The 25126-nt window shown below is 43.9% G+C and overlaps 1 protein-coding gene, 1 long non-coding RNA gene and 2 other non-coding genes across 6 annotated transcripts in view; 3 read left to right on the top strand and 1 right to left on the bottom strand.

The window, feature by feature from the left end:
- LOC135060152 (uncharacterized) overlaps nt 1-20869 on the bottom strand; it is a 52724-nt gene extending 31855 nt beyond the window's left edge. For all 3 annotated transcript variants that reach the window (XR_010246560.1, XR_010246554.1, XR_010246548.1), the window contains exon 1: nt 20732-20869. This is a non-coding gene — a long non-coding RNA (uncharacterized LOC135060152). The remainder of the gene's footprint in view (nt 1-20731) is intronic.
- A 71-nt stretch (nt 20870-20940) lies between these two features.
- LOC135060136 (cytochrome c oxidase subunit 7C, mitochondrial) lies at nt 20941-23358 on the top strand. Its single transcript, XM_063963962.1, has 3 exons — nt 20941-21087; nt 22629-22768; nt 23281-23358. Exons 1-2 carry the CDS (start codon nt 21013-21015, stop codon nt 22743-22745), a joined length of 192 nt encoding a protein of 63 aa, XP_063820032.1. The 5' UTR covers nt 20941-21012; the 3' UTR covers nt 22746-22768; nt 23281-23358.
- LOC134932719 (small nucleolar RNA Z39) lies at nt 21202-21265 on the top strand. Its single transcript, XR_010179460.1, has one exon. It is a non-coding gene; the product is annotated as a small nucleolar RNA Z39 (small nucleolar RNA).
- On the top strand, nt 23128-23189 carry LOC134932722 (small nucleolar RNA Z39). Its single transcript, XR_010179461.1, has one exon. It is a non-coding gene; the product is annotated as a small nucleolar RNA Z39 (small nucleolar RNA).
- Nucleotides 23359-25126: the final 1768 nt, after the last annotated feature.

Raw genomic sequence — 25126 nt, forward strand, 5'->3', positions numbered from 1 at the left:
AAAAACGTTTTTCTGTGTCCAGAATCATGCCCAAAAATGATAGCTGAGTGGTCGGAACCAACTGCGACTTTGGCAGATTTAGAATCCAGCCGTGTTGTGGTAGTACTCTCAGAGAGAGAGACACGCTTTTTAGTAAATGTTCTCTTGATCTTGCTTTTATCAGATCGTCCAAGTATGGGAAAATTGTGACCCCCCCTGCTTGCGCAGGAGCACCATCATTTCCGCCATTACCTTGGTGAAAATTCTCAGGGCCGTGGAAAGACCAAACGCCAACGTCTGAAACTGGTAATTACAATCCTGTTCTCAGGGCCGTGGAAAGACCAAACGCCAACATCTGAAACTGGTAATTACAATCCTGTACAGTGAATCTCAGGTACGCCTGATGATGAGGATATATGGGGACATGAAGGTATGCATCCTTTATGTCTAGTGACACCATAAAATCCCCCCCTTCCAGGCTGGAGATCACTGCCCGGAGAGATTCCATCTTGAATTTGAACCTCTTCAAATATAGGTTTAGGGATTTTAGATTCAGAATTGGTCTGACTGAGCCATCCGGCTTCGGGACCACAAATAGGGTTGAATAAAACCCCTTCCCCTGTTGCAACAGGGGAACCTTGATTATCACTTGCTGTTGACACAGCTTTTGTATGGCAGCTGAAACTATTGCTCTCTCTGGGGGAGAAGCTGGCAAGGCCGATTTGAAAAATCGGTGTGGAGGCACATCTTCGAACTCCAGTTTGTAGCCTTGGGATACAATTCCGACTACCCAAGGATCCAAGTCTGACTGAACCCAGACCTGGCTGAAGAGTTGAAGACGTGCCCCTACCGGTGCGGACTCCCGCAGCGAAACCCCAGCGTTATGCGGTGGATTTGGTAGAGGCCGGGGAGGACTTTTGCTCCTGGGAACTAGCTGTAGCTGGTTTCTTTTACCTCTACTTCTGGCGAGGAAGGATGAGCCACGCCCCTTTCTGAAAGGACTGCACATGATATTGAGGTGTTTTCTTTTGCTGTGGGGGAACGTAAGGAAAAAAAAAGACTTACCCGCGGTAGCTATGGAAACCAGGTCCGCGAGGCCCTCCCCAAATAAAACTTCACCCTTGTAAGGTAAAGCCTCCATATGTCTCTTTGAGTCAGTATCACCAGTACATTGACGGGTCCACAGGGACCTTCTAGCAGAAATTGCCATGGCATTGGCTCTTGAACCCAAAAGACCAATATCTCTTGCAGCCTCCCTCATATATAACGCTGCGTCCTTGATGTGACCTAAGGTCAATAAAATACTATCTTTATCTAGGGTGTCCATGTCAGATGACAAGTTATCTGCCCAGGCTGCAATTGCGCTACCCACCCATGCCGACACTACTGCCGGTCTGAGCAGGGCTCCCGTAGTCGCATAAATTGCTTTTAAGGTAATTTCTTGCCTGCGATCCGCAGGATCCTTTAGGGTCGCCGTGTCCGGTAGGGCCACCTTCTTGGACAAGCTCGTCAAGGCCTTGTCCACCGTGGCTGAGGATTCCCACCGTAACCTGTCCTTTGAGGGGAAAGGATACGCCATAATAATTCTCTTGGGAACCTGCAGTCTCGTCTGGAGTTTCCCAAGCTTTTTCAAATAAAGCGTTCAGCTCATGAGATGGGGAAACGTTACCTCAGGTTTCTTTTCCTTAAACATGCAGACCCTTGTGTGAGGGACAGAGGGGTCCTCTGTGATATGTAATACATCTTTTATTGCAATAATCAATACATCTTTTATTGCAATAATCATGTATTGAATACTCTTGGCCACCCTTGGGTGTACCCGTGCATCATCATAGTCGACACTGGAGTCGGAATCCGTGTCGGTATCTTCGGTACCGTCTGCTATCTGGGTAAAGGGACGTTTATGGGACCCTGAAGGGTCTTGTGACACAGTAAAAGCCATGGATTGACTCCCTGCTTGGTCTTTGGACTCTGCCTTGTCCAATCTCTTATGTTATAACGCCACACTAGCATTCAAAACACTCCACATGTCCACCCAATCCACTGTCGGCTGTGCCGACGGAGACACTACCACCATCTGCTCTGCTTCCTCCCTAGACGAGCCTTCCGCTTCAGACATGTCGACACACGCGTACTGAGACCCCCACACACACTGGGATATCTGGATATGGGGACAGACCCACAATAAGGCCCTTTGGAGAGACAGAAAGAGTATGCCAACACACACCCAGCGCCACTTCGTTCTCAAAGTCCCAGACCTGTAAGCGCTTTTTATAACAAATTTAACACCAAATCAATGTGTGTTATTTTTGTCCCGTTACTTGTACAGCAGGGAAAGAGTCTGGGAGCAGCTTCTCTGCAGCAAGCTGTGGAGAAAATGGCGCTGGTTAGTGCTGAGGGATCAAGCTCCGCCCCCTCGACGGCGGGCTTCGGTCCCGCTATTTTATACTGGCGGGGTTTTTATATATTTTTATATATACTGCCTACGCAGCGTCTATATATCTGTGCCAGTCTAATATGAGGCCATAATTGCTGCCCAGGGCGCCCCCCCTGCGCCCTGCACCCTTGCTGTGCCTTGTGTGTGTGAGCAATGGCGCGCAGCGCGACCGCTGCGTGGTACCTCACGAAGATCTTAAGTCTTCTTGCTTCCTATACTTACCCGGCTTCTATCTTCCGGCGCTGTGAGGACGGCTGCGCGGCTCCGGGAAGAACAGCAAGGACGACACCTGTGTTCCGACCCTCTGGAGCTAATGGTGTCCAGTAGCCTAAGAAGCAGAGCCCATCAGTCCAGAAAAGTGGGTCTGCTTCTCTCTCCTCAGTCCCACGAAGCAGGGAGCCTGTTGCCAGCAGTGCTCCATGAAAATAAAAAACCTAACAAGTCTTTTCTAGAGAAACTCAGTAGAGCTCCCCTAGTGTGCAACCAGTCTTCTCTGGGCACAGGATCTAACTAAGGTCTGGAGGAGGGGCATAGAGGGAGGAGCCAGCTCACGCCCATTAAAATGTCTTAAAGTGCCCATGTCTCCTGCGGAGCCCGTCTATACCCAATGGCCCTTAAGAGTCCCCAGCATCCTCTAGGACGGAAGAGAAAATTAAGAACCTAGAAAATTAAAGAACCTGGAAAATAGATCCCGCAGAAATAACCTTAGATTTATATGTATACCAGAGTCCTTGGCGGGCCCGGCCCTTACCTCCTATCTCAGCACGGACCTCCCCACATCGCTGGAGATCTTAGATGATATTGAGGTCCCATATCTTGAAAGAGCTCATAGGTTAGGAGCACTGTGAGAAGGGGCACAAAAACGACCTCGCCCAGTTATCGCCCGATATTTAGACTATAGGGCTAAGGAACAAATTCTGGCTGCATACCGTAAAACCAGGGAATTGCTTGTCAAGGGACACAAAATCTTAATATTTCAAGATTTCTCAGTTGCTGTGGCTCAGAAGAGAAGAGTTCTCTGAGGTCTGCTCCTACTTACATAATAAAAACATTTGATTTGTCTTACTATACCCAGCTAAATTGCAGGTCTAAGAAAATGGAAACCAAGTCTTTTTTACAGATCCAGAGGTGGCGAGGTTACACTTTTTGACACACAGGTCACCACCAAGATCACCTAATAGCTAGGGTATCGGTCACAGGACCGCCATGGTTCAGGTAGCTTATGTATTCTCGCCTCGGGCGGATATGTGTTGATTTCCTTTTTATTTCTTTTTTCTTTATCCTTCTCTTTACATGTAGCATCCATTCTTAATAAATTGTGTAGTTACTAATAATAGTGTTCAGTGTGCGCAATACTAGGCTTAGTTGGTGCCCACCATGGTTATGGTTGATAGGAAAATTTTAGAAAATGGAGTTATGAGTCATTATGGATTTTTGTTAATATTTCACACAGTACAGTTTTGCAATGTATTTTATGTCACAGTGTTGTTCATGCTTTTAAAATCCCTAATTAAGTGGAGGCCTTGGGTTAGGGAGGGAGCTGTCATTGTATACCTGAATTTATTGGTTATCTGTCAGCCACTTCACTGCCCCGTTGGGGTTGGGTAGCCATGCCGTCCGCAGATTCTTCCTCATCTGATGTACTACCCCCGAAACCCATACAATTTATTTCCTGGAATGTTGGTGGTCTAAACTCCCCAGTCAAACGACGTTGTGTGGCCACACACCTCAAACGTTCTCATCCTGATGTGATTTTTTTTACAGGAAACTCACTGGATGACGGGCGAAGAAAATGTATTGAAGGTGCCTTCGTTTGGCTCATGTATATATGCTCCTTTTCGTATGAAAGCCAGAGGGTTAGCCATACTTTTCCGGAAAAATCTTTCTGTAACTGTTTTGGCAGAAGTTATTGATCCTGAAGGCAGATACATAATATTGGATATAGAGCTCTTCCATACTAAATTTATCCTCGTCAACTTGTATGCCCCGAACATTAATACACACGTTTATTCAGGACTTCAGTCACATTCTCCAAAGTAGAATACATTTTCCCTTAATAGTGGGAGGGGATTATAACATGGTAGCTGATCCCACAGATGATAGATCACCAATCGTACCAAGGACCACTGACCCCCATAGTAAACACTTACTGGCATTTTGAGACTCGTTAGACCTTTCTGATCCATGGAGACTGTTGCACCCTGGCGACAGAACACATACCCATTTATCACTGGCCCAAGGGACACTGCCTCGTATCGACAAGTTTCTAATTGCCAATGACTTGATTTCTACTGTCACTGGGGTAATCTTGATATATTAATTTCTGACCATGCCCGTTACGTTGGCTCTCACCCACCCTCATATGCACTCAATGTATCACATTTGGCGCTTCCCGCAATATCTGGCCGACTCAGAGGACTCTAAGTTATATCTTACTTACCCCACTGGCCTATGTTGATGAAAATATTATTACTGGGATCGACCCGACATCTTTTGGAATGCCTCTAAGGCAGTAATGAGGGGTCATATCTTTAGCTGTTACCTGGAAAAAAAGAGACTCTAAAATGGAATATACTGCACTAAAGGCAGCAATGTCCATGGCTTTCTGAAGCTATACTACCGCCCCTACAGATGCCACCCTCACTGAATACAAACAAGCGAGATGCTTGCTTGAAACTTACTTAGCCACTCAGGCGAAACACTCATTATACCAAAAATAAATTCTATAGATGGGGTAGGTAATTAGGCAGGTAGGTTACTAACGGTTATTTCCCGACCTCCCAAAAAGAGACATACTATAACTGCTTTAAATCATCCCGTGTCAGGTCATATTCTTACCAAATCTCAAGAAATAGTAGCGCAATTTCAAAACTATTTTAAGTCCTTGTTTAGTTCTACACAGGTGGATGCCGATATACAAGCACAATTGCTTACGCACAGTGTGCTACCTCCTTTGACTCCGGATCAGAGGGAGGCCCTTGTGGGTAATATAACAGCGGAGGAAATCCACTCCGCCATTTCAAACTTGCCCCATGGTAAATCTCTTGGTCCTGATGGTCTGTCGGGAGACTATTATCGCATATTACAAACCCATATTGTTCCTGCTTTATTAGAGTTGTTTCGGGCCATACATGAAAGAAGTTCTCCTTACCCCTTATTTAATGAAGCATTCATTACCCTCATCCCTAAACCCGGTAGGGACACGAATCTTCTTTCTTCTTATAGACCAATCAGTCTACTAAATGTCGACTATAAATTATTGGCTAAAATTATGGCGTTAAGGCTTCAATCTATTCTCATAGACATCCTCACCACAACGCAAATGGGATTTGTGACAGGCAGACATGTGGTCAAAGCAATCCGCACGGCACTAGTAGCAGTGGCAGCATCTCAATCTCCATGTACAGATTCAAATATGCTCCTCGACGCCAATAAGGCTTTTGACATGGTCCTATGGCCCCATTTGTTTACTGTGTTGGAAATGAGGGGTTTTGACCCTGACTTCATTAACTATATTCATTATATCTACAATAAACCATCTGTCTCTCTTTTGATAAACGGGATCAGGGGTCAACGGTTCTTTTTGGAGAGGGGTACCCGTCAAGGATGCCCTCTATCACCACTATTATTTAATTTAGCTCTTGATCCACTGCTTCGAACCTTGCAGGATTGGTCTGCCTTTCGGGGAATAAGAGTGGGCGTGCAGGAAATTAAGTTATCAGCCTTTGCCGTCGATATCCTTCTTTATATTTCTGATCCCGAGCACTCCCTTCGTTTTATTTTAGAAAAAATCCAATTGTTTGGCCACATTTCTGGCTTTAGCATCAACATGGACAAATCTAAAGCGCTACTGTTATATGGCAATACTACCTGTCCGCATTGGACATCACATTTCCCACTGCACTGGGTATCAACATACATCTCGTACTTAGGAATCATGGTCCCACGATATATATCAGAATTGTACAAGTTTAATGTGAGCAAAGCCAAACGTACTCTGATGATATTAAGGGATGGGAACGCTTGCCGCTGTCATACTTGGGCAGGGCCAATCTACTTAAAATGGTGGCTATCCCGCGCCTATTATACCCACTACAAACGCTCCCTGTATTGTTGACGAAAACAGATACGCAATTGATTAATAAACTTATCAGAACTTTTATATGGAAGGGGGCCGTGCACGTATAGCTTTGCGTAAGCTTGTCCAACCCAAATCCAATGGAGGGATCAATTTTCCCGATGTGGTATTTTATAATCAGGCTGCACTTTTGAGACATTTGAGGGACTGGCTACAAAACAGTTCTGTTTACACGAATACATCCTTGGAACAAAACTTTTTAACAAACATAGACTTAACGTGTTTCCTCCACCAACATGATCAGGAAATTCCAGTCCATATTAAATCGAACCCGCTTTTGTGGTCTACCAGGAGAATATGGCACATCTTATGCCACAACGCGAAATTGAATCAATATCACTCCTTACATCTACCTTTAACCAAAAACCCTGAGTTCTTGGACGGCATGGCTGCTCACCCCTTTACTGTGTGGGGGGAGGCTGGTATAACATTGATTCGATCATTGATATCCACGGAGGACCACCACCTATTAACGTTTTCTGAGGTATCTACAAAACATGCCATGGTTACCCCGTTTCCCCTGCCATTTTTGCAAACACAATTTTATGTCAGACATGTTCTTCCACATTTTGCGGAAGGGGATTGGACAAACTCCCTAGACAGCCTTTTATTACACCCCTTACCTAGTCATAAAGCCATATCTATACATTACACATTTTTAAGAACAATATTGGATCATGCTACTATAACAGTCGGCATGTCCAAATGGTTGGCTCACTTTCCTGGTCTGACTATACCCGTGATGGAAAAAGCCCTATTATACTCCCGGAAGGTCCTGTCTGCGAGTATGTACACCGAATTATTTTTAAATGTATATGATAACACTTATTTATCCCCATTACGGCGTTTCCACATGGGAACGTCAGAGACACACTCGTGCCCAAAATGCCACCGGAGTGAGGCAGATACCCATCATTGTTTATGGGCATGTCCCATTGTGCAATACTTCTGGCATCACATTAGATGATACGCAGAAGCTAAACTAATAACTTTTGTGCCATTTACCCCTGAATAGGCGATTTTGGGTATCATCGATCCTACTCTCCGAATGCCATCAGAATGTAAAAATCTACTGATAGCCCTCAGTGCAGCGGGGGAAAAGACAATACTTCAAGGTTGGATAGACAGCACTCCAAGATACCTTTATTTCTGACTAAACTGCACCACCTATTCCGGATGGACTGGGTGGAAGCTATTGTAGATAAGGGTAAACAAGTGGGTCTTTTTTCACTCTATGGAAATCCTATATTTCCAGTCTACCCCTCACCACATGGTTACAAATTTATAATAGTTTAAAGAACACTATGTGGTATCAGACTAGATTAGCAGCACAAGACCAACCTATATCCTTGGTTTGAGGACTAAGGATTGATGACAGCTTCCCTTAGGGCTATCTGTATTATTCATAATAACACAAGTGACTCCAATGAATGACTGTATACTGTGTATCATCTTTTATTGCTTTATTATGACACTATGGGGGTAATTCCAAGTTGATCGCAGCAGGAAATTTTTTAGCAGTTGGGCAAAACCATGTCCACTGCAGGGGGGGGGGGGGTAGATATAACATTTGCAGAGAGAGTTAGATTTGGGTGGGTTATTTTGTTTCTGTGCAGGGTAAATACTGGCTGCTTTATTTTTACACTGCAATTTAGATTGCAGATTGAACTCACCACACCCAAATCTATCTCTCTCTGCACATGTTATATCTGCCTCCCCTGCAGTGCACATGGTTTTGCCCAATTGCTATCAAAAATCCTGCTGCGATCAACTTGGAATTAACCCCTATGTGAATTAATGGTACAGGTTGAGTATCCCTTATCCAAAATGCTTGGGACCAGAGGTATTTTGGATATGGGATTTTTCCGTATTTTGGAATAATTGCATACCATAATGAGATATCATGGTGGTGGGACCTAAATTTAAGCACAGAATGCATTTATGTTACATATACACCTTATACACACAGCCTGAAGGTAATTTTAGCCAATATTTTGTATAACTTTGTGCATTAAACAAAGTGTGTCTACATTCACACAATTCATTTATGTTTCATATACATATTTCTTATACACACAGCCTGAAGGTCATTTAATACAATATTTTTAATAACTTTGTGTATTAAACAAAGATTGTGTACATTGAGCCATCAAAAAACAACAAAAAACAAAGGTTTCACTATCTCACTCTCACTCAAAAAAGTCCGTATTTCGGAATATTCCGTAATTCGGAATATTTGGATATGTGATACTCAACCTGTATAACACTCAATTGTAAAGTTTTTAACTACAAATGCTAATATACCTACATTATCTTTACATGTACAATCCATGTTGTCTCAATAAAAATTGTTTTGGGGAAAAAAAAACAGCTAACCCCCCCCCCCCCCCTTCCCGGGAAAGCAAGAAAGACATCATGAAGGTTTCTGAATCCACCACTTTGTTACTATATTGGAGTTTATCCAACAAGCCTCCTGACAAACCACATTAAAATTCTCCAGGTTCTATAAGTAATCTACATTATCTTGCTATGTCTTTATAGAATGCACCAGATGGACAGGCTTGTTCTTTCCTTTTCTTTTATTTATGTTTTTTGTGTGGCTTATGTTTTATTATACATTTATTTTTCTCTAACTGCTTCCTCACGTGCTGATATTGGAGAATATAGATTTCATCTGTTACCTTGTTATACTTCATAAATCTCCGTTTACACGCATGGCTTATTAAGTGAGACTGTTATATGCGTAACTTTATGTCCAAATGAACCGAAAAGCTTAGTTTATCCCCAAAACTCATGTCTTTTAGTGTTCACTCTAGGAATTTTTTAGGGCAGGGTGCTGATCACGGGGAGGGCACATTTTTCATTCAGGAGGGCACATTTTTCATTCGGGAGGGCACGATTATGTCCACACTGTAATGCTTAGACAGTTGTCTTAACTAAAAATGGTGGACTGCATGGTGTAACATACAGGATAGGCCGTGTGTTCTGGCCTGTTCCTATGTTAGCTCCTTTTACTCCCTGTTCTGTGGTAGGGACTCTCCCTGGTAGTCAGCGACCTGTCAAGGGCTCTGGAGCCTGAACAATGGGTGTGACACAGCTTTAGATAAACAATGAATCCTGGCTGTGAAAAGTGAACACCTGCAAATAAACTCAGACACACGCCACGTGTATATACACAATCCAAGTTCAAGCACATGACGTTGTAGACCAGAGGTTCCCACACTGTGTGCCGTGGCTCCCTGGGGTGCCTCTGGACACTTGCAGGGGTGCCCTGGGTTGGTGGTCCAGGACCAATTCAAATTATTCATGGTCAATATAATAGGCAAAGCCAGTGCTGGTGGCTGCCAGTCATAAAATATGTGGCCAAACAGAAGCAAATATCGTCCCTCACCACACAACTGACCGTAAGGATGACATATAAACGCAATCTACTTAATGTAATATTTCTTTCTAAATTTCTCAATTAGAAATTTTTGGCCTAGGGGTGGCGTGAAAAAAATTCTGATATTCTAGGGTGCCGTGATTCAAAAAAGTTTGGAAACCACTGTTGTAGACACCTAACAGACAACACAAGACCGGTAAGTCAGGAGTGGACAAAATTCAAACAACCAAGGGCGCAAAGGGATGAGGGGGGCATTATAACTGTACCCACTAACCCCAACATGGTATGGAAACTCTGCATGATGTGGGCTGACATTTCCCCATAAGACGTGGCACCACACTTCAGGCAGCCATTATTACTTGAGGGCAAGCCTAGTTACCGGGCTCATTACAAGATCCCTCGGACACATAAATGTGACCTGCTCCTGAATTTACATTTAGTTGTCCTACCCCAGCTTTAAATAGAATTAAAACAAAATAACTATATAATGACAAACAGGATTCTCATTTTGCTGCATTTTAAAAACAACTTTTTCTTCCACAGAAAATCATTCACATTTTTATCGCTGCATGCTGCCATATTTATGTGAATGTCATTCCCATCCCATATCACCGACTTTAATAAGTAAACTATCATGTACTGCTCTGGAGGAATCCGTGCAGATGTCAACTGAGCAGACCAAGCACTAGCGGAGAGATCACTTATCACAGAATGTTCTCAGCTCATGGAGAATAAACGTCCAACTTCATGGCAGCCACCAAGCAGCAGAATGGAAGAACATGTAAAGGTTTCTGTGGGGGTGGGATTTACATAAGCAGAGTGTGACAGTGTGATGGCGATATATAAATAGACGATATATAAATAATAATAAATGTTAAGCCATGCTGGGGGCACCTGACAATAGGGGGCTGAATACAGTGAGTCCACGACACGTCCCACGTATCCAACAGTATTAAAGGCTCGCAAAAGGATAGCTAGGATCAATAGGTGTCCAACAAAGAGGACAGACAATAGCAGTTCAAACCAGGCATGTAATAAATTAGAGCAGAGGCCAGTGCTGGATCCAGGGCAGAGCTGATCTCCCTGGCACAGGCAATAGCGGGTCAGAGACATGATGAGGTCTGGCAACAGGTATACAACACTGGTACTCCAGCACTTCAGGCTCAGACAAGTTTACAACTGCAGTACTTACATGTTAAATATAGCCCAGGACATAGAGGGGGAGCGCTGATTCAACCCGCCACACTTGCGGAGCGGCATTAAAAATGGCGTCCTGTTGATCCTCCCTGGCGTCTCCTTTTAATGATTCATCCACACAGGAGGGATGGGTTTGCATCGGCGGGAGAGGCAAACCCAGCCCTCCTGTCTCACCAGATCACGAGCAGACCTATAGTCTGCTCGCAGAGGAGGAGAGCTGCGGCGACTGACAGCTAAGGGCGGGGCGGGCCGCGGAGGTCTCTCATGCAGGGAGACGCTCCGTGTGAGTACTACAGTGTGTTCAATGTGTCCTGCGGCGCACGGCTGGCTACGGCTGCGTGGCGGGGTCAGGCGGGCAGCAAAGTGCGGGGCGGCAGGGCGCACAGAAACGGGCAGGGCGCATTCAGGTGTCTAAAAAAAGGGCAGGGCGCAGCGCCCTGTGAAAGACACCTAGAGTGAACACTATCTTTAAGACTAAGTACATTTCTAAACTATGTTTGCATAATTATTATATATAACCCTTAACTGTTGATGCTGGGTCTGTGAGACTCAGTCATTCTGATTGTTGTTCTACAGTATCTTGTCGAAATTCGGAGGAGCTATACATTTTTCAGTATCTTTGTATCATGTCGTTTACTACCATTTGATAGATAAAGCATAACGATGTGCTAGTCACGATTGCTGCAACAGCCCTTCCTTTGTCTGCCGGGTCTGAGACCCAGTGTCAGTACTGAAGTAACTCTTTTGCATGCCTATAGTCACTGCTGTATGGAAAAGTTGACCCTGCTAGGAAAACGAGGAAGATGCAGCAAATGCATCAACAAGGATAGAAAATAAGATTTTACTCACCGGTAAATCTATTTCTCGTAGTCCGTAGTGGATGCTGGGAACTCCGTAAGGACCATGGGGAATAGCGGCTCCGCAGGAGACTGGGCACATCTAAGAAAGATTTAGGACTACCTGGTGTGCACTGGCTCCTCCCACTATGACCCTCCTCCAGACCTCAGCTAGGATACTGTGCCCGGAAGAGCTGACACAATAGGGAAGGATTTTGAATCCCGGGTAAGACTCATACCAGCCACACTCGTGATATTATACCCAGTTAACAGTATGAACATAATAGAGCCTCTCAACAGATGGCTCAACAATAACCCTTTTAGTTAGGCAATAACTATATACAAGTATTGCAGACAATCCGCACTTGGGATGGGCGCCCAGCATCCACTACGGACTACGAGAAATAGATTTACCGGTGAGTAAATTCTTATTTTCTCTGACGTCCTAGTGGATGCTGGGAACTCCGTAAGGATCATGGGGATTATACCAAAGCTCCCAAACGGGCGGGAGAGTGCGGATGACTCTGCAGCACCGAATGAGAGAACTCCAGGTCCTCCTCAGCCAGGGTATCAAATTTGTAGAATTTAGCAAACATGTTTGCCCCTGACCAAGTAGCAGCTCGGCAAAGTTGTAAAGCCGAGACCCCTCGGGCAGCCGCCCACGATGAGCTCACTTTCCTCGTGGAATGGGCTTTTACTGATTTAGGATGCGGCAGTCCAGCCGCAGAATGCGCCAGCGGAATTGTACTACAAATCCAGCGAGCAATAGTCTGCTTAGAAGCAGGAGCACCCAGTTTGTTGGGTGCATACAGGATAAATAGCGAGTCAGTTTTTCTGACTCTAGCCGTTCTGGAAACATAAATTTTCAAGGCCCTGACTACGTCCAGTAACTTGGAATCCTCCAAGTCCCTTGTAGCCGCAGGCACTACAATAGGTTGGTTCGATTGAAAAGCCGATACCACCTTAGGGAGAAACTGGGGACGAGTCCTCAATTCTGCCCTATCCATATGGAAAATCAGATAAGGGCTTATACCTGACAAAGCCGCCATTTCTGATACACGCCTGGCCGAAGCCAAGGCCAACAACATGACCACTTTCCACGTGAGATATTTCAGATCCACGGTTTTAAGTAGCTCCATGATTTTAGGAATCTCAACACCACGTTGAGATCCCAAGGTGCCACTGGAGGTACAAGTTGGGGCTGAATATGCAGCACTCCCTTTACAAATGTCTGAACTTCAGGCAGTGAAGCCAGTTCTCTCTGGAAGAAAATCGACAGAGCCGAAATCTGGACCTTAATGGAAGCCAATTTTAGGCCCATAGTCACTCCTGACTGTAGGAAGTGCAGAATTCGACCCAGTTGAAATTCCTCTGTTGGGGCCTTCCTGGCCTCATACCAAGCAACATATTTTCGCCATATGCGGTGATGTTTTGCGGTCACATCTTTCCTAGCCGTAATCAGCGTAGGAATGACTTCCTCCGGAATGTCTTTTTCCTTTAGGATCCGGTGTTCAAACGCAGCCGCGGTAAGTCTTGGAACAGACAGGGCTCCTGCTGCAGCAGGTCCTGTCTGAGCGGCAGAGGCCATGGGTCCTCTGAGATCATTTCTTAAAGTTCTGGGTACCAAGCTCTTCTTGGCCAATCCGGAACCACGAGTATAGTTCTTACTCCTTTCCTTCTTATTATTCTCAGTACCTTGGGTATGAGAGGCAGAGGAGGGAACACATACACCGACTGGTACACCCGCGGTGTTACCAGAGCGTCCACAGCTATCGCCTGAGGGTCCCTTGACCTGGCGCAATATCTTTTATAGCTTTTTGTTGAGGCGGGACGCCATCATGTCCACCTGTGGCCTTTCCCAATGGTGTACAATCCTTTGGAAGACTTCTGGATGAAGTCCCCACTCTCCCGGGTGGAGGTCGTGTCTGCTGAGAAGATCTGCTTCCCAGTTGTCCACTCCGGGAATGAACACTGCTGACAGTGCTAACACATGACTCTCCGCCCATCGGAGAATCCTTGTGGCTTCTGCCATCGCCCTCCTGCTTCTTGTGCCGCCCTGTTGGTTTACATGGGCGCCCGCCGTGATGTTGTCTGACTGAATCAGTACCGGCTGGTTTTGAAGCAGGGGTTTTGCTTGACTTAGGGCATTGTAAATGTCCCTCAGTTCCAGAATATTTTTGTGTAGGGAAATCTCCTGGTTTGACCATAGTCCCTGGAAGATACTTCCCTGTGTGACTGCCCCCCAGCCTTGAAGGCTGGCATCCGTGGTCACCAGGACCCAGTCCTGTATGCCGACTCTGCGGCTCTCTTGAAGATGAGCACTCTGCAGCCACCACAGCAGAGACACCCTAGTCCATGGAGACAGGGTTATCAGTCGATGCATCTGATATGCGACCTGGACCACTTGTCCAACCGGTTCCACTGAAAAGTTGCATGGAACCTATCGAATGGAATTGCTTCGTAGAAAGCTACCATTTTTCCCAGGACTCGCGTGCAGTGATGCACCGACACCTGTTTTGGTTTCAGGAGGCCTCTGACTAGAGATGACAGCTCCTTGGCCTTCTCCTCCAGGAGAAACACTTATTTCTGGTCTGTGTCCAGAACCATTCCCAGGAACAGTAGATGTGTCGTAGGGACCAGCTGTGACTTTGGAATATTTAGAATTCAACCGTGCTGTTGTAGCACTTCAGAGATAGTGCTACCCCTACCAACAACTGCTCCCTGGACCTCGCCTTTATCAGGAGATCGTCCAAGTATGGGATAATTTAAAACTCCCTTTTTTCGAAGGGGTATCATCATTTCGGCCATTACCTTGGTAAATACCGTCGGTGCCGTGGACAGGCCCAACGGCAACGTATGGAATTGGTAATGACAATCCTGTACCACAAATCTGAGGTACTCCTGGTGAGGATGGTAAATGGGACATGCAGGCAAGCATCCTTGATGTCCCGATATACCATGTAATCTCCCTCGTCCAGGCTTGCAATAATCGCCCTGAGCGATTCCATCTTGAACTTGAATTTTTTTATATGTGTTCAAGGATTCCAATTTTAAAATGGGTCTCACCGAACCCTCAGGTTTCGGTACCACAAACATTGTGGAATAGTAACCCCAGCCTTGTTAAAGGAGGGGTACCTTGATTATCACCTGCTGGAAGTACAGCTTGTGAATTTCCGCCAGTACTACCTCTCCGAGGGCAGCAGGCAAGGCTGATTTGAGGTAACGGCGAGGGGGAGTCGCCTCGAATTCTAGCTTGTATCCCTGTGATACAACTTGCAGAACCCAGGGATCTACCTGTGAGCGAGCCCAGAGGTAACTGAAGTTCCCGAGACGCGCCCCCCCCCCCCCGCACCTGGCTCCACCTGTGGAGTCCCAGTGACATGCGGTGGACTCAGAGGAAGCGGGGGAATATTTTTGTTTCCCTCTTCCCTTGTCTCTGGGCAGAAAGGAAGCGCCTTTGACCCGCTTGCTTTTCTGAAGCCGAAAGGACTGCACTTGATAATAGTTTTATTAGGCTGTGAGGAAACCTGAGGTAAAAAAAATTTCTTTCCCAGCTGTTGCTGTGGATACGAGGTCCCAATGACCATCCCCAAACAATTCCTCACCCTTATAAGGCAGAATCTCTATGTGCCTTTAAAGTCAGCATCACCTGTCCACTGCCGGGTCCCTAATACCCTCTTGGCAGAATGGACATTGCATTAATTCTGGATGCCAGCCGACAAATATCCCTCTGTGCATCCCTCATATATAAGACGACGTCTTTTAATATGCTCTATGTTAGCAAAATATTATCCCTGTCTAGGGTATTATATTATCAGACAGGGTATCAGACCACGCCGCAGCAGCACTATCCATGCTGAGGCAATTGCAGGTCTCAGTATAGTACCTGAGTGTGTAAATACAGACTTCAGGATAGCCTCCTGCTTTTTATCAGCAGGCATCTTCAAAGTGGCCGTATCCTAAGACGGCAGTGCCACCTTATTTGACAAACGTGTGAGCGCCTTATCCACCCTAGGGGATATCTCCCAACGTGACCTATCCTCTGGCGGGAAAGGGTACGCCATCAGTAACTTTTTAGAAATTACCAGTTTCTTATCGGGGGAACCCACGCTTTTTCACACACTTCATTCACTCATCTGATGGGGGAACAAAACACTGCCTGCTTTTTCTCCCCAAACATAAAACCCTTTTTTAAAAGTACTTGGGTTAATGTCAGAAATGTGTAACACATTTTTTATTGCCGGGATCAAGTCACGGATGTTCCTAGTGGATTGTGTATATGTCTCAACCTTGTCGACACTGGAGTCAGACTCCGTGTCGACATCTGTGTCTGCCATCTGAGGGAGCGGCCGTTTTTGAGCCCCTGATGGCCTTTGAGACGCCTGGGCAGGCGCGGGCTGAGAAGCCGGCTGTCCCACAGCTGTTACGTCATCCAGCCTTTTATGTAAGGAGTTGACACTGTCGGTTAATACCTTCCACCTATCCATCTACTCTGGTGTCAGCCCCACAGGGGGCTACATCACATTTATCGGCATCTGCTCCGTCACCACATAAGCCTCCTCATCACACATGTCGACACAGCCGTATCGACACACCGCACACACACAGGGAATGCTCTGACTGAGGACAGGACCCCACAAAGCCCTTTGGGGAGACAGAGAGAGAGTATGCCAGCACACACCAGAGCGCTATATAATGTGGGGATTAACACTATAACTGAGTGAATTTTCCCCAATCTGAGTGAATTTTCCCCAATAGCTGCTTGTATATATAATATTGCGCCTAAATTTAGTGCCCCCCCTCTCTTTTTAACCCTTTGAGCCTGAAAACTACAGGGGAGAGCCTGGGGAGCTGTCTTCCAGCTGCACTGTGAAGAGAAAATGGCGCCAGTGTGCTGAGGGAGATAGCTCCGCCCCTTTTTCGCTGACTTTTCTCCCGCTTTTTAATGGATTCTGGCAGGGGTATTTATCACATATATAGCCTCTGGGGCTATATATTGTGATATATTTGCCAGCCAAGGTGTTTTTATTGCTTCTCAGGGCGCCCCCCCCCAGCGCCCTGCACCCTCAATGACCGGAGTGTGAAGTGTGTATGAGGAGCAATGGCGCACAGCTGCAGTGCTGTGCGCTACCTTGGAGAAGACTGATGTCTTCAGCCGCCGATTTTCCGGACTCTTCTTGCTTCTGGCTCTGTAAGGGGGCCGGCGGCGCGGCTCCGGGACCGAACATCAATGGCCGGTTCCATGCGGTCGATCCCTCTGGAGCTAATGGTGTCCAGTAGCCTAAGAAGCCCAAGCTACCACCAGTTAGGTAGGTTCGCTTCTTCTCCCCTTAGTCCCTCGATGCAGTGAGCCTGTTGCCAGCAGGTCTCACTGTAAAATAAAAAACCTAAAATATACTTTCTTTCTAGGAGCTCAGGAGAGCCCCTAGTGTGCATCCAGCTTGAGCCGGGCACAGGATTCTAACTGAGGTCTGGAGGAGGGTCATAGTGGGAGGAGCCAGTGCACACCAGGTAGTCCTAAATCTTTCTTAGATGTGCCCAGTCTCCTGCGGAGCCGCTATTCCCCATGGTCCTTACGGAGTTCCCAGCATCCACTAGGACGTCAGAGAAAAACACATTACTACAGTGAAAAATGTTATAATTTTCTTTGTATTGAGCATGCAACAATGATGTGTGAAGAATGCTTAAAAATACTGGACAGTAAATATAATAAAACATTTTTTTCTGGGTGAATTAATAAAACAATCAATAGTTGGAGATTAACAAAGGGGGTTCTGTTTCCATTCCTGATGTCATTTCTGATCAATATCCATAGAATTCCTAAAACGACGCAGAAATCCAAATGTGTCTCACAGACCCAGTGTCAGCGTTTTTGTCACAAAATATGGCGTCACTACTGGAGGGATAAATTCCTGAGCTAAAACCCCACTATTTGTTATAGTGAATTTATTATGGTGAGTGCTGAGCCATATAATATTAATTAATACACTGTGGTGACATGTCATTTCACGCCGCAATCCTGGGAATGGCAAGTACAGTTTTGCGCCACAATCATGGGAATGATGAATTCAGTGAATTAGTGTGTGTGTCTATATAAACAACTCATTTTTATTGTAATGCATTGCATTTTAATCATATCATGCAAATAACATAGTTGAAATTAAGTGAAATGGTTTTTCAATATGATATGGGCGTTACTTTTACAGTGACAATGAAGAGATTAATGTGGAAGTTGGAAAATGGGGCTGTGGTGTAACACTGACAAGTATGAATACATAAAAGTAGTGTAAGATAGCAAAGCATTATCAAGCAGCGTACATAAAATGGAGAATTGAGACAAGGGATGAGTATGTAATCCTGCCGCTGTACAAATCATTGGTACGTCCGCACCTGGAATATTGTGTTGTTTTGGGAACCACTGTATAAAAAATATATCGGTGAACTCGTAAGGGTTCAAAGGCGAGCTACTAAATTGATTAAAGGGCTAGGGGCCTGGATTACGAGGAAAGGCTTACTAGGTTGAATATGTATACACTGGAAAAGAGTCGTCTAAGAGGAGACATTATTATTGTCTTCAAATATGTAAAGGGACACTACAGTTATCAGAGGAGTTATTTATTAATAACTCGCTGAGGCTGGAGGAGAGAAAATTCCGTACGCAACAGAGGAAAGGTTTCTTCACTGTTAGGGCAATAAGGATTTGGAATTCCTTGCCAGGGAAGGTGGTAATGGTGGACTCTGTAAATGCATTTAAAAGGGGATTGGATGAGTTTCTGATTGAAAAGGATATCCAAGGTTACAACATTTAAAATATTGACGTTGTTAATCCAGGTGTAACATGATTTATAGTTGTTAACTAGTCATAAAACATTCTTCAGCAGGTACAGTAAAATCAACTCAACTTAATACAAAATACAGGTTGAACGCGATGATTTTGCCTCTTTTCAATCTCAATTACTATGTTACTAAGTATAAATATTTATATATTATATATGTTGAGTAAAGTTAAGTTCAGGAACCCGCTCAGTGTAGGTCTTGCGCTTGGCTTTAGGTTTCTTTCCCTGCACGTACATGTTATACAATATCCAGAAAATTAAATGGATGCTCATTGGGCAGTGGTTTCCAAACTTTTTGGAATCATGGCGCCCCAGAGTATCAAGATTTTTCTCACAGCAACCCTAGGCCAAAAGTTTCTGATTAGGAAAATAAGAGATATTATATTAAGTAAATTGTTGAGAATCATTGTCATAGGGCGTGGAGAAGCTGTTGCTTAGTATAGTTTACATAGACAGCGGGGCAATAAAGGAAGTTAAAAATACAGAAATCCTCCAATATTAAGCAGATAAAAAGCTCTCTTTATTTTGTGCTATGTATCCATTTGGCCCTTTAAACGTGATATTAATGCTCTGGCTAGACATGTATAATATTGTATTACTGGAGCAGTATATCACTTTGGATGTGACACAAACTGCCAGCATAGTTGGAAACACATCAGAAACCGTATTTAAAGCAGCTAAAGACAGTATATGGCATAAGCGCAGAAGCGGATACAGTAGCTGCAGATTTGGAGAGATGGAGATGAACAGGATTTATTTAGAGAAAATGCGGAAAAACAATTTGTACTGTACTTCCAGATTCCGGGATCTTGGGCATACATCTGATTTCAATTAATTTTCAAAGGAAATCGATGTTTGCTTAGTGCTTATTGGTTAGCATGTGTCCAAGAATAGAACAGCACTTAGCAAGGAAATCACTGAAATCAGCTTGGTCATTGAAATCTGAATTCAATTATTTTTATAATAAGAAATAATCAGTGTAAAATCGAGCTAATCGTTCTGTATATAGATCATTCAAGGATAGATAATGTCTATTACACCCAACAGGCTGCTCATTACAAGGGCAGGGAGTAATGTATAACGTGCTTGGTTCACGTAACAAATCTCCAACACTACATCCCCCTCTATTTATTACGTTTCGTATGTAACGCAGCATATTCCGTTGCGCTTTACAATTAGAACAGTAATAGAACAAACTGGGCAAAAACAGGCAGACATGAAAGTAGGAGGGCCCTGCTCACAAGCCAACAATGTCTATCAGCAGTTCTGCCACAGAATAGTTCACTTTACTTGATATTTAACTTCACTTTTTTCTTTTTAATTTTGCACGTACTATGCAGTAAAGTAATAAAATGACATCATAAAACATGTTGACTCTCTTCTAACTGCAGATCATCAACTGCGGCCATATGAAGGCCTTTACCACCTCCCACATGAGCTCCACCTTATGGTAGATGCTAGAATCAAGTGGGCTAAGGGACCTTTTCCGTAAGGGGGAGGAGTTACGACGCAAGGGGGAGGAGCTAGGCCAGCGGGATAGTTCCTCTACTATCCATGCCACCAACTATTACCTTTAGTAATTAGGTGGTGAGCGAAGCGGAGCGGAGCGAGCCACCGTGCCCGAAGCGTGGCGAGCGAAGCGAGCCCGCGAGGGTACTTTTCGGGTACCCTGTTCGCCCGTAGCTCCTCCCCCTGGTGACGTAGCTCCTCCCCTCAATACGTCACAAGGTCCCTTCAGCCCCTCCGATATAGAACCAACCCCACCTTATGCTGTACTTCTCACCCATAGTGCACATGGGGAGGCAGCTACATCCACTGCATCCATTCTAACAACCTCTTTAGCTGCATAGGGTCTCCTATACTGTGTATCCTTGCACTATATGGCATCACTTATAATAAGCTCTTGGCATCAAACACACGCACTACCTATGCCTGCCTGTCCTGACCTTGACTGTAAGAGGCGACGCGAGCATCGTGCTCAGCTACCCGCCCATTGCAGAATGAGCGGAGAAGCGGCCGCCGGGAATTGTAGTTTGATAATTAGTTGTCAGTGCAGTAGTTAGTGCGACAAAGGGCGCCCAGAAACTACAGATCCCAGTATGCACCGGTGCTTCCGCCGTACTGCCATTTCCGCCGCCGTGCGTAGCGGAAGCTAGGGGAGTTTGGAGGTTACACAGTGGCTGTAGTGTTTCTCCCTGTCTGCAGCCATGATCGGTCAGTGCGTCCGTCGTTTCGCTACCTCCGCCGTACGCCGTGCCCACTACGAAGAAGGCCCGGGCAAGGTAATAGAGCAGCGGGTTTGCTCATCTGGGTTCTCGTGTTTGGCTGAGATTTGCTCCACCTGCTTCAGGTCCCGACTATGGGCGGCTACAACGGCATAATGCAGGCCGTAACTGGTATAAATGATGAGAACATATCAGTATGAGGTGACCTGTGATACTGTAAACGCTTTCTGATATGCCAGTTATGTCTTACTTTCGGTGTGTTTCCATAGAGAGAGAGTTAGGTAGAGACAGATAATGATATAATTGATATACAGAAACGTGTGTGTGTGTATGTATGTGTATATATATATATATATATATATACACACACAGAGTAAAAACCACAGCACTCACCGCACCAGAAGCGGGGCACAGCTATGCACTTACCACTCACAGGGTGGGGTGCATGTAACACTGCACTCTCCACCACAGAAGCGGGGTACACAGCTGTACTTACCACTCACAGGGCGGGGTGCATGTAGCCCATGACCACATTGCTCTAATAAATACAGACAGAGAACCCAGCACTCACCAAAGTAAACTCACTTATCCTCAACAATTCAATAAATAAATGATGGGGGTTTAGTTGGTGGATTGGCCAATGCACGGAAGCCTGTATACCGATTCAAGGTACCCCACCTTCATACAGGTCCTACACTATCACAGAGTCTTAAAACCTGTATATGAAGGGGTTAATCTATGGTTAGCTCTTATTAACCGTGGCCACTAGCTTTCTCATGCACCCCTGTGTGGACTTCATTATCCTGAACCTGTCTCAGCTGTTTTTTAGCAATCATCTTTGAGCCAGTGCAATAGGTGACTAGTGTGCCTTTAAAAGCCATAAAGTCTGTGGCAGGTAGCCATAAAGTCTGTGGCAGGTACACATTACATCTAGCAGGCAGATGATGCAGCAGTGTGGTAGTCAGGTTTTAAGACTCTGTGGTTTAAGACTCTGTTATTTATTGAATTGTTGAGGATAAGTGAGTTTACTTTGGTGAGTGCTGGGTTCTCTGTCTGTATGTGTATATATGTATATATATATATATATATATATATATATATATATATATATATATTCTCTATATACTGGATGAGTATCCCTTATCCAAAATACTTTGGACCAGAAGTATTTTGGATATTGGATTTTTCTGGTATTTTGGAATAATTTCATACCATAATGAGAGATTATGGTGATGGGATCAAAGTCAAAGCACAGAATGCGTATGTCTTATATACACCTTATACACACAGCCTGAAGGTAATTTTAGCCAATATTTTTTAATAACTTTGTGCGTTAAATGAAGTGTGTATATTTGCACAATTCATTTGTTTCATATACACCTTATACACACAGCCTGAAGGTCATTTTAATATATTTTTGGTAACTTTGTGTATTAAACAAAGCTTGTGTACATTGAGCCATCAGAAAACAAAGGTTTCACTTTCTCACTCCAAAGATTCTGTGTTTTAGGACTCCACCTGTATCTATATCTGTACATTATGTGTTTTCCTGTTCTCCCCTGTTAACATTCTCTCTTTCTCCCCTATGTTTCTTGCAGAACCTGCCCTTTTCCATTGAGAACAAGTGGAAGCTCCTCGCCCTAATGACTGCTTTCTTCGGCAGTGGATTTACCTTCCCCTTTATTATAGTCAGACATCAGCTGCTGAAAAAATGAGAGCTCTAAAGAAAAATTTGAAGGTATGGTATTTGCTTTGTGTGAAATATGTAGGCGGGGGGGGAAGTTTTAAGGTCTGCTCATATTTGTAGTTTAGATGTATCTGAGAAAATGGAGTCCATAACATGTGGTGTATAAATCAATATACTACCAAACAATAGATCTATCGCATGGAGGCGAGTTACCAAACAAAACCTTTTGGTGAAATGTAACATTTTTACCTTGTATAAATCATTACTGCATGAAAAATAGATTCCCATTATAGTGCAAACTACTTGCAGTCATTAATGTGTTAAATAAAATGCTATTTATATCAGTTCACATGATAGATCTGCATTTTTCCTCATTTAATTCACCACTTTAAATTTTGTAAAACTGCATTGTGCATGTGATGATAAATTAACAGTATGATAATCCATGACACTGTAAACGCTTTCTGATGCACATGTATTAAAAAAAAAAAGCTGTATAATTTTTCATATTGCTGTCACTTTTGTATCTTTAATATATGTAATGTAACTTTGTTTTTTAATAGGTGCAGTGGACCGTCTGACGCTATTCTGTATTTTCCTACCATGACAGACATGGGTTGTAAATAAACAGTTCTACGTGATCTCTGGTTCCTGTGTTATTCAGCACTGTAGTCATTAAATTAAGGTTTCTGGTGGAAATAGTTCAAATCAAGTTTGTGTTGAGATGCTTCATGTATCTTATCTACATATGCCACACATTGTTTGGCAATTATTTTTTTTCTTGTAGCTCACTTTATTAAACACACAATGTACAACTTAAAAATGTATATGGTTCAGCAAATAGAGATGTTTAATATGTGGAGTCAATCAAATTAAATAATCTTAGATGAACATATCTGAATTGAAGATAATGTGCAGAAAGAATGGGAGTGCAAACGTATTCCAGATCAGAAATGTGAAATGTTTATATTGGAGTTTAAAGTAAAAAATAAAGATTTTTGGAGGTAGGAGTGAAGAAATCCAGAGTACACATACAGTTCATGGATCTTAGTATGCTTGTACGGGTGGAGTGTGTAGTGGGGAAATGAAGGGTATCTGGACCAAATCACGGGGAGGAAATCGAGCCCAGAGAGCCAATACAGAAACACTAAAAACTACTCAAATGAACATTTCATAGCTGCTTCAGTAAATTACAAGCAGTTAATAGTAGGACATATATTGTACTGACCATTTTCTGGTAGCAAATACATATACAGTTTATTTTTCTACTTCAGGAATAGTGGCTCTTCTCTCCAAATATACAATGTCGATGACTTTAAACTGGGTTTGTGTGACTAGTGAAGTTTATTTTATTAACATAACTGTATCTGCTTTTGTGACAATCATTGTAAACACTGAGATTATTTTCAAACCATCAAAATGAAAAGATGAGCAGGCATCACAGTCCTTGTCCAGCTATAGCCAAAGTATGTAACATATTGTATCTGTAAGAGCTACTCGCATAAAAAAAATACTACTGTGGGGTTATTGGTCAAGTGTATAGGCTGTATAATGGTTCAGTCCAAAAGCTATTACCTTCAGTGTGTTTAGGTTACAGCTCCATATTGAGCTAAGGCTTGATAGTCCTTTAAAAGGTATTGTCAGCCCAGAAGATTCCCTACTAATGTACTGTAGCAAACACCATACTGCTATTAACTGAATCCAGGGACTAATGTGCTGGCAGCTCACTGTAAAAGAGAAGACCAGTGTCTGAGCTGGACAATAGGAAGAAAAGTGTGTATAGTGTTGATATGGCTTTATAAGGTCTTAAATGATTAAAATCTTTAATTTTGGCTGAACTAACTTATAGGTAGTATCTTTTTTTATGTGGTTTATTAATGTACAGTATGCAATAGTGGTGATTAGCAATCATCAACACTAGAATTGAGTTACACAGAACTCACTTTTAACAATAGGCCTTATTCGAATACATGAACTAATCACCTTGAGGATGAGGTATAAAAATCAACCTTCCTGATCTGCAAACAAATCCTTCTGATAAAACCAGTGCATCACTGGGGCAATGCTTTAGCCTGGCTTGAAGTAGATTTTGATCTACTCTCATGCGGAAACTTACACTGACAAAAGGACAGCATCTGCAGTCTTCCTCTAATATACCCACACGCATCCTGGATTGGGTACTGCATATCAAACATATACACCAGCATTGTTCTGAGTCACAGGGAAGTATGCATACTTGATGGAGCCTCGGGCTTCAACTATAGCCATATTGTATGAACATACTCCTCTGATAAACTGCATTGTCTTGCATAATATTGAACTTGCACTTATGGGGACTGGAAGTTTCTAAAATATTTGGTGTTATATGCCCCTGTATCCCAATACTATAATATATCTGCAAAATGTGAT

This window comes from Pseudophryne corroboree, chromosome 1, assembly GCF_028390025.1.
Source record: "Pseudophryne corroboree isolate aPseCor3 chromosome 1, aPseCor3.hap2, whole genome shotgun sequence".
Classification (NCBI taxonomy): Eukaryota; Metazoa; Chordata; class Amphibia; order Anura; family Myobatrachidae; genus Pseudophryne; species Pseudophryne corroboree.

Excerpts from the sequence above, each read along its gene's own strand:
- LOC135060136 (XM_063963962.1), top strand. The coding sequence starts at position 21,013 with ATGATCGGTCAGTGCGTCCGTCGTTTCGCTACCTCCGCCGTACGCCGT. Across the intron at positions 21,088-22,628 it reads ACGAAGAAGGCCCGGGCAAG|AACCTGCCCTTTTCCATTGA; the intron begins GTAATAGAGCAG and ends TGTTTCTTGCAG.